General features: G+C 47.5%; 1 protein-coding gene across 1 annotated transcript; it reads left to right on the top strand.

Moving 5' to 3' along the window:
- Positions 1–3,259: 3,259 nt before the first annotated feature.
- Positions 3,260–6,548, top strand: Eef1a1 (eukaryotic translation elongation factor 1 alpha 1). The gene is made up of 8 exons (XM_060384715.1): positions 3,260–3,395; positions 4,306–4,483; positions 4,585–4,764; positions 4,855–5,151; positions 5,229–5,379; positions 5,464–5,720; positions 5,804–6,038; positions 6,136–6,548. The coding sequence occupies exons 2-8, from the start codon at positions 4,340–4,342 to the stop codon at positions 6,258–6,260; spliced, it is 1,389 nt and encodes a 462-aa protein (XP_060240698.1). The 5' UTR covers positions 3,260–3,395; positions 4,306–4,339; the 3' UTR covers positions 6,261–6,548.
- The last annotated feature ends 3,225 nt before the right edge of the window (positions 6,549–9,773 follow it).

A 9,773-nucleotide genomic window follows, 5' to 3' on the forward strand; every position in this document is an offset into this window, starting at 1 on the left:
AAGCCCACGCTTGGAAGGCAGAGTCAGGAGGATCCTTGAGGCCAGCCTAGTCTGTATAGTAAGTGCCAGGCTAGCCAGTGCTACACAGTAAGACCCTGTCTCAGAAAACAAACAACACACAACAACTAGGGCTGGGGATCTGGCTCAACAGTAAAGAGCATTTGCTGCTCTTGCAGAGGACAGGGGTTCAGTTCCCAGACCCGTATCAGGCAGCTAACAGCCATCTGTCACTCTAGCTCCAGGGAAACGGATACCCTGACCTCTGAGGGCACCAGCCACATACATAGGGCATAGATACACATGTGGGCATAACATTCATACATATAAAATAAACATTTAAACAACTAAAACGCCTATGCTTTCAGTCTTTAATCTCTGCTTCAGACCCTCAGGTTGCAAAATAATCATTTTTTTACATTGTCAAAAATTTGCCATTCTTGTTATGATATGTGCTGTTGGCAAGTGTGGTGGCGCACACCTTTAATTCCAGCACTTGGGCAGCAGAGGCAGGCGGATCTCTGTGAATTCGAGGGCAGCCTCGTCTACAGAGTTCTAGTAGAGCCAGGGCTTTTACACAGAGAAACCTTGTCTGGAAAACAACAACAAAACAAAACAAACCAAACAAAAAAAAGATATCGTATTGGATTAATATATTAACATTAATATATATTCATAACACATTATATTATATATTAATTTATATTAACCCAATAACATAATAATATATTACATATTATATATTAATCCAATAATATATAAAATATACAAGCCTAAATCATTAGAAGCATGCACTGCTAAAACAAGCATGGAAAATAATATCTAGCGAGGTACACTTAGCACTACTGTAATATACTAATATAGCTGACTATGGGAAACTAGCTCCAGAGAGGACTCACTAACCAGCGTTTCCAAGGGAATAAATGAGAACAGAGATTGGGTCTACTGCTGTATATTGGTTTTTGTGTATTTCTCACAATTTCTCTTGTTACAAATGGGCAGTAGGCTATCAAGATGATTTGATCCCACAAGTATATGACTGGCTAAGAACCCTAGAAAAATTCTGTGCGAAAAAGAGTTTGTGAAATGAGAGAGGATAGCGTGGACATTATAGAAAAGGCTTTTGCGTGCCTGGCATGCATAGATCCTGTGTTTGATCCTTTAATGTCCTCCTTGACCAGAAAAAGAAAAGGCTTCTGTGGATAGAAAATGATTATAGATACTTTGAGGGAAACTTTGTCCTATATTTCTTTGATTAGTGACCAGAGTTAAATGAAAATGAAGTTAGAAACCTCCTGATGAGAAAAAACTTGCTTTTAGAAAGTTACAAGGATCTGTAAAATAAGAATTAGGAAGGCTATTACAAAGGCTTTATTTTTTATTTATTTTTTTTCTGTTTATGGAAGAAAAGAAGCCTGTGTGCTGGGGACCAGCATTTAAGAAGGGGAGGTGGGAGGATTAGATGTTAAAGGCTAACCCCAGCAACATAATAACTTTGAAGCCAGCCTGAGCTACTACATCAGGCTCTGTCTCAAACAAAAACAAAAGAGGTGGCAAAAGAGCTCAGAGGATACAGGCGTTTGTTGCTGCGATGCCTGACTGCTTGAGTTGGATCCCCTACACTCAAATGGTTTAGGGAGAAAACTGACCCCTGAAATGTGTCCTCTGGCTTCCGTACAAGTGCTATGGCATGTGCATTCAAACACTAAATAAATGCCATTTTTAAAAAGTTAAAAAAAAAAACAACAACAGCAGTTTGGGTTTTGAAAAACAATTGACAACTAGAACTAGACAAGAGATAAGCATCATGTAAATTTGCTTTGAACTGTTTCCAAATTGTTTTGTATTTCAGTTTTTTTCTTTCTTGCTCGACTATGGACTCTTCTCCGGAAGCAAATGGTTCCTTAGCAGATTCCACGTGTTTCTGTGGACACTGGACAGAGGTCCTCAGCCTCCTTAGGAGGTTGGCTCAGAAACGTCAAATGCTTGTAACTAGGCAGTTAACTACTAACTGTTGCACAACTGGGAGAGGAGATCTAATGAGCCATAATCAGGCTACTAAAAAGAAATGTAGCTTAACGAGAGTGCCTGCCTGGTCTGCAGAGACCCTGCGGTTCCATCTCCACCACCCCATATCCCATTACAAAATAACTTTTTCCATCTCCAGCATTAAAAAACGATAAACAACAAAGAAGTTTTTCTTTTCTCTGAGAAACACTTCTGAGTGCCTGCCCTGAGAGGCATTTAAAAATGGCCAGGCCGGGCATGGTAGTGCTCGCCTTTAATCCTAGCACTCTGGCAGAGGCAGAGGCAGGGCCCATCTGTTTGAGTTTGAGGTAGTGAGATCCAGGCGGCCAGAGTTAAAAAGAGAGACCTTGTCCCCAAAACAAAACGAAACAAAACAAAAAGCAGCTATACTTAGTAGGACTGCAGGAAAGGAAGACATTTAAATAATTGGACAAGCCATTTTTTTGAGAGGCCGTGATTTCACAAGTGTTAGGGATGGGGACTGGGAGAGTAGACTGCTGATGTCAGACTCTAAATGAGACCATGTGGAGTGAGTGGATTAGATTCTTTCGGATTCCTCATGCTCAGTCAAACGACTGTGCACACACACAGGCACAGACACACACAAAACCTTTTTAGCGTAACAAGCCTAGAATCAGAAGTAAAAGCTAAGTAGGATTGAAGTATATTCTGAACGGAAACCCTGGTGGTTCACTCTCCAGGCTTCCAGAGAAGCAGCTGGCGCTGGACGGAATGAACCAAGAGGCCAGCACAGGGGCAGATCCGTCGAGCTCTCTCCACCACCAAGCTGAGCCCTGGGGTTCTCGGGCCGGGAAGTGTCCCCAGCCTCGTGCTCCGGTCCTGGCCAGAGGAGCAAGGGAGGCGGGAGGCGAGCAGGGGGCTAGCGGGCCTGAAGCCCGAAGATGGCCCCGTGGGAAGGGACACCCGGATCTCCACACGGTCTTGGCAGCGGAGTCAGGAAGGGGAGGGAGGGATTCTGGACGCCCTCTTGGCCAGCCCCTCGCCGCCCCAGAGCGTAATTCATACAAAAGGAGGGATTGCCTTAGCCTCGGGGAGGGGGTGTGGGGGGGATCCCAGGGACCGTCGCTAAATTCCCGCGGCCCTCGCAGCCGGTGGCCGCTCCGCGGCGGCCCGGGGAGCACGCGCCCAGGGCGGAGCGCGGGTGGATCGCGGCGCACCAGCGCGCGGTCCCCCGGCGCGGGGGGAGGGGCGCGCGGGGCGGGGGGCCGGCGAGCGGGCGCGGGGCAACCTGGGAAAGCGGTGTCGTGTGTTGGCTCCGCCCTCTTCCCGAGGGTGGGGGAGAACGGTATATAAGTGCGGTAGTCGCGTCGGACGTTCTTTTTCGCAACGGGTTTGCCGTCAGAACGCAGGTGAGTGGCGGGTGTGGCTTCCGCGGGCCCGGGAGCCCCGCTTCGGGCGGGCCGCGCCGGCGTGCGGGGGTCGCCGGCCGGGGGCTGCCCTGCGAGCATCGCCGGCCCCGAGCGGCGGGCCGCGGCGGGAGGCAGGCAGGGCGGCCCGGCGGCGCGGCGGCGCCTCGTGTCTGGCTTGAGGCCTAGCGTGGCGCCCGCGTGCCGCCCCGGCCGCGCTCCGCCGCCCGCCCCGCCGCCCTCGGCTACCTCCCGGCGGCCCGGGCTGACAAAGGGCGGGAGCTGTCGATGGCTCGCCCGGAGCCCGCGGAACTCGCGTCGGCCAGGGCGGCCGCGCCAGGCCGCCGGGGCGGGGGACGGTGGGCCCGGCCGTCCGGAGCACATGCCCGACGCCGCTGAGACGGGGCGCGGCCGGGCGGGGGTGTCTTTTTTTTTTTTTTTTGCGTGGCGGGCCACGTGCGGCCCCCGGTGGCCGGCAGGGTCCGGTTTGGCGGCAGCCGTGTCCCCCTCGGCTGCCGGGGAGGGTGAGACCGTCCCGCCCGGCACCAGTTGCGTGCGCGGAAAGATGGCCGCTCCCGGGCCCTGTTGCAAGGAGCTCAAAATGGAGGACGCGGCGGGCCGGCGGCGGGGCGGGTGAGTCACCCACACAAAGGAAGAGGGCCTTGCCCCTCGCCGCCCGCCGCTTCCTGTGGCCCCGAGCTGTACCGGCCGCTCCTTTCGGGGCTCCGCTGGTCGCGGCTGTGGGGGGGAGGGGATCCGTCTGATGGCGTTGGAGTTTGCTCACATTTGGTGGGTGGAGACTAGTCGGGCTGGCACCGGGAGCGATCCTTGGAATTTGCCCCGCTGACTTGGGAGCAGAGCTAATTCCCAAGCTTCCCGAGCGTTTCAGAGGTATTTTTCATAACCCCTCTAGGTGTTGTGAAAGCCACCGCTAATTCAAAGCCAAAATGGGAAAGGAAAAGACTCACATCAACATCGTCGTCATTGGCCACGTCGATTCAGGCAAGTCCACCACAACCGGCCACCTGATCTACAAATGTGGCGGGATCGACAAACGAACCATCGAGAAGTTTGAGAAGGAGGCTGCCGAGGCAAGTATAACACAAAGGGAGGCACGGATGGATGAAATTCTCAGGCAGGGAGTAACAGTAAGCTAGGGCTTTGGCATGTGCTAACCACAAGTTCTTTGCAGATGGGAAAAGGCTCCTTCAAGTATGCCTGGGTCTTGGACAAACTGAAAGCTGAGCGTGAGCGTGGTATCACTATTGACATCTCCCTGTGGAAATTTGAGACCAGCAAATACTACGTGACTATCATTGATGCCCCAGGACACAGAGACTTCATCAAAAACATGATTACAGGCACCTCTCAGGTGTGTAAGATCTGCCATCTTATTCTTGGGTTATTCTAGTGGGAATGCTGTGCCTCTGATTAACATAGCGTGATTGCTTTATTTTCATAGGCTGACTGTGCTGTCCTGATTGTTGCTGCTGGCGTTGGTGAATTCGAGGCTGGTATTTCCAAGAATGGGCAGACCCGTGAGCATGCCCTTCTGGCTTACACCCTGGGTGTGAAACAGCTGATTGTTGGTGTCAACAAAATGGATTCCACTGAGCCACCCTACAGCCAGAAGAGATACGAGGAAATCGTTAAGGAAGTCAGCACCTACATTAAGAAAATTGGCTACAACCCTGACACAGTAGCATTTGTGCCAATTTCTGGTTGGAATGGTGACAACATGTTGGAGCCAAGTGCTAATGTAAGTGACTTTCAAGATGGTTGAATGGGAAGAGGTTTGAGTGGAGAGGGTTTATAATGTTTGACTACCTCTTTCAGATGCCTTGGTTCAAGGGATGGAAAGTCACCCGCAAAGATGGCAGCGCCAGTGGCACCACACTGCTGGAAGCTTTGGATTGTATCCTGCCACCAACTCGTCCAACTGACAAACCCCTGCGGCTGCCCCTCCAGGATGTCTATAAAATTGGTGGTAAGTAGAACGTTAGGGTGCTATACTGAGCTGCTTTGAGTTGTTTGTCCAATTTTCTTCACTAATAGATTGTAACTGTCTTAGGTATTGGTACTGTCCCTGTGGGCCGTGTGGAGACTGGTGTTCTCAAACCTGGCATGGTGGTTACCTTTGCTCCAGTCAATGTCACAACAGAAGTCAAGTCTGTTGAAATGCACCATGAAGCCCTGAGTGAAGCTCTTCCTGGGGACAATGTGGGCTTCAATGTAAAGAATGTGTCCGTTAAAGACGTTAGACGTGGCAACGTTGCTGGTGACAGCAAAAATGACCCACCAATGGAAGCCGCTGGCTTCACTGCGCAGGTAATGACTTGTAATGAGGTGGCAAGTGTTTAGTTGATTGCAGAATCTGAAGGTGAGAATTAATTATGGTGTTTTTCTTTAAGGTGATTATCCTGAACCATCCAGGCCAAATTAGTGCTGGCTATGCTCCTGTATTGGATTGTCACACTGCTCACATAGCATGCAAGTTTGCTGAGCTTAAAGAAAAGATTGATCGTCGTTCAGGCAAGAAGCTGGAAGATGGCCCTAAATTCTTGAAGTCTGGCGATGCAGCCATTGTTGATATGGTCCCGGGCAAGCCCATGTGTGTTGAGAGCTTCTCTGACTATCCTCCACTTGGTAAGCATGATTGAAGTTTGTACTGAATGTCAAGTTTGTAATGAAAATGTTGCTTTGTATAACCAAGTTATTGACATGGTGGGTTTTTCCTATATAGGTCGCTTTGCTGTTCGTGACATGAGGCAGACAGTTGCTGTGGGTGTCATCAAGGCTGTGGACAAGAAGGCTGCTGGAGCTGGCAAAGTCACCAAGTCTGCCCAGAAAGCTCAGAAGGCTAAATGAATATTACCCCTAACACCTGCCACCCCAGTCTTAATCAGTGGTGGAAGAACGGTCTCAGAACTGTTTGTCTCAATTGGCCATTTAAGTTTAATAGTAAAAGACTGGTTAATGATAACAATGCATCGTAAAACCTTCAGAAGGAAAGGAGAATGTTTTGTGGACCATTTTTTGTGTGTGTGGCAGTTTTAAGTTATTAGTTTTCAAAATCAGTACTTTTTAATGGAAACAACTTGACCAAAAAATCTGTCACAGAATTTTGAGACCCATTAAAACAAGTTTAATGAGAAATCTGTGTCTTTGGGTCAATGTCAGAAATTAAATGTGTAAAAAAAAGGTGCATGGGGTTCTTTTGGGTGTGTCTCTAGGGATTGAGCTGGTCTCCCTTGTCAGATGTTTGAAGTTTCAGACCCTCAGCCATTTTCTTTAAGGTCCTGTAGTTTACTGGTTGGAACAAATTGATAATTTAGATACCAGTTACTAGCTTATGTATACATACAGGTTTTCTTGGAGAAGCTTTTGCTGGTAAATAACAGGCTGTTGGTAGGATGCTAATTAAGCAAATGTCTAAGGTCCTGAGACATCTGACAAGGTAAGAAAGGCTGTTTGAGATAGGGACAATATCGTGTTGAATTGATGTGGAAAACTCACAAAGTGAGTTGGTTGCCAGAAGCAAGTGTACCAAGTAACCCTGAAGGAGGCTTCAGTTGGGATAGTGGCAGAACATGGGCTGTACTCCCTGGGTGTGGATGGGCAAAGCTACATAATAGGATGTATTGGATCTCAGGTGTTAACCAAAACAGGTGGCCAGAGTTTATAGTTTAAATCTTGGGTAAAACTGGTGGAATGGCATTTCAGTCTAAACTAAGATAACCAATTAAAGTGCTTGCCTGTGGGATAAAGGGCTGTTAGCCATTTGCTAAAGATTAGTCAGCTCCTTTGTTTCAGTTTAATGATAGTAAGACTGCAGATAGGTGGGGGTAGGTCCTAGGAAAATTTAACCCAAAAGTTGATCGAAAAGGATCAAGATTTGATCAGGAAGGGCGGGATGGAATCTCAGGAGATTGTATGGAAATTTTGAAGCCTAGTTTGCATATGTGTAAGTGTACAATTAAGTGGAATAGCACCATCTACTGGCACTTTGAAGACTTGTAAGTAGGCAGCTGATTACATGTGTAGAGTGTGGACTTGGAATTTTTCCATAGGATTCTGGTGGAATTTGTAGTACCCATTCACAACAGCTCTGGGTCTAGTGTGTACACAAACCTAGGCAAAATAAGGCGAAGGCATTCCAGTTGAGATTTTAAACATTTTGGGTATACCTTTAATAACTGGGAACCAAACAGCAAGGCCTGCACATAAATAAAAGGCTCTTGTTATTGGCCATAGGATTTAAAGTCATCTGGCTCAATCTCAGTGGGTTGCAGGTTGGCCCTGGATATATTAAGTTAGGGAGTCCAGCATCCAATTAAAATATAGTGAAGTTTACTTTGGTGCCATAAAAGCAATGGGTAAGAGAACCTAGGGTTGGCAAGTAAAATAACAGGTAACATGACAGGGTCTCTAATAGCCCTGGCTGTCCTGGATTGTAGACCAGGCTAGCCACAAACTCAAATATTTAACATGTGTTTTAAAGGTTCATACTATTTTGCATCTAGTGTTTCTACTATATTTTGCCTTCATGTATGTCTGCCTATGCCTATGCATGCCTGGTACCTATGGAGGCCAAGAGGGCACCAGAACCCCTGGATTACAGGTGGGTGTTAGCAACCATGGGGGTCGCTGGGAATTGAACCCATGTTCCCTGAAGGAAAAGCAAATACTTAAAACTACAGAGCTCTCTCTCCTGGCACCTCCACCCTCTACTTGTAAGCACATGCTGCTGCATGGCTCTGCCTTTGGAACTTCCTAGGTACTAGGTAGACCAGGTTGATCTTTAACTTGTAGCTTTTCTCTTGTCTCTGTCCCCAGTGCTGGGATTATAGGTGAGCCTGGCTTTGTTTCGCTATGCACTCCCCCGTACTTGCCTCTACTATGAGGCAATCCTCCCACCTCTACCTCACAAGTTGGAATCCCCAGTGCACACTACATTTGAAATGTGCAATGCTGTCACCTACCACGCCCAGTTTGCTATGTAGTCTCTGTATTTATACACACGGTATTGGATAAAATAAAAGCTACCTTTTGAAGTTAGGGGGCTGGAAAGAAAACTCAGCAGTTAAAAGAGTGCTGGCTGCTCGAGAGGACCCAGGTTCAATTTCCACCTTCCACATGGCAGCTCACAACTCCAGTTTCAGAGGATCTGGTGTACTCACACAGGTATGAGGTTTTACCTGTCTTGATCTGGAAACACTAAAATTAAATGGGACATAACTGAAAACTGAACTATACCCAAATGGTCATATGAAATTACATCAAAATATTTAGTTGCCTCCCCCATAATCAGACCTTAAGTCTAAGGCCAAAGTGACTAGAACCCTTGGAATACCATGTTCTAGCTGAAGCCTAGGGCCTCTCCCTAGGCAAGCTAACTGGCTGGCTGGCAATAGAGACAAGCAGGATTATCTGGCTATATTCAAGCCCTAGGCTAGCCACACTCGTCACACCAGTACAGCCCTTGGACCTACCTACCACAAAAAGAAATACAGCATTACTAAGTGCAGATTCATCAATTACTATGGATGGATTGGTTTAATGTTAAATCATGCCCAGGTCATGATACATTTGTATCAGCAAACACTTTTATTATTAACCAGCTTAGAAAATAAGTTTGTTTTATAGTACTTTCATCAATGTTCAAAACTAATGACTGAAAATTTCTAAAGTACTGATACCTAAGGTTTAAATGTCCTAAGTCAGCTTTTTGGAGACAGGTTTTCTCTGTGTATCCTTGGCTGTCCTGGATTTGATTTGTAGACCAAGCTGGCCAATAATTCAAGAGTTCTGCCTGCCTCTTCCTCCCAGAGTGCTAGGATTACAGACATGTACCACCATGCCTGGCTCTAAGTCAGCTTTTAACCTAAAAATTCCAAAATTAGAAAATGCGTGGGTTACACATATACTTACTCCCCCCCACACACACCAGAGGCAGTTTCATGTAGCCCAGGCTAGCCTCAAACTTAAGATGACTAACTTCTGATCTTTCTGCCTCTACTTAACACTTATGTGCACTGGTGTTTAGCTGCATGTACGTCTGTGAGGGGTACCAGATCTTAAAGTTGTGAGCTGCCATGTGGGAATTTAACTGGGGTCCTCTGAAGAGCAGTCAGTGTTCCTAAACCGCTGAGCCATATCCAGGGACCCTGCCTCCACTTTCAAGTGTTAGAATTTTTCTAAAAGTTTGTGTAGGTGTTTTGCCTACACATGTTTCTGTGCACTGCATGCCAGAAGAGGATGGATTCCCCCAGGAACCAGATTACAGACTGTTAATGAGCCATCATGTGGGTGCTGAATCTCACCTTATCCTCTGAAAAAGCAGCCATTGATCTTAACTGCGGAGCCGTTTCATCAGCCCTG

The sequence above is a fragment of the Meriones unguiculatus genome, chromosome 6, assembly GCF_030254825.1.
Source record: "Meriones unguiculatus strain TT.TT164.6M chromosome 6, Bangor_MerUng_6.1, whole genome shotgun sequence".
NCBI classification, from domain to species: Eukaryota; Metazoa; Chordata; class Mammalia; order Rodentia; family Muridae; genus Meriones; species Meriones unguiculatus.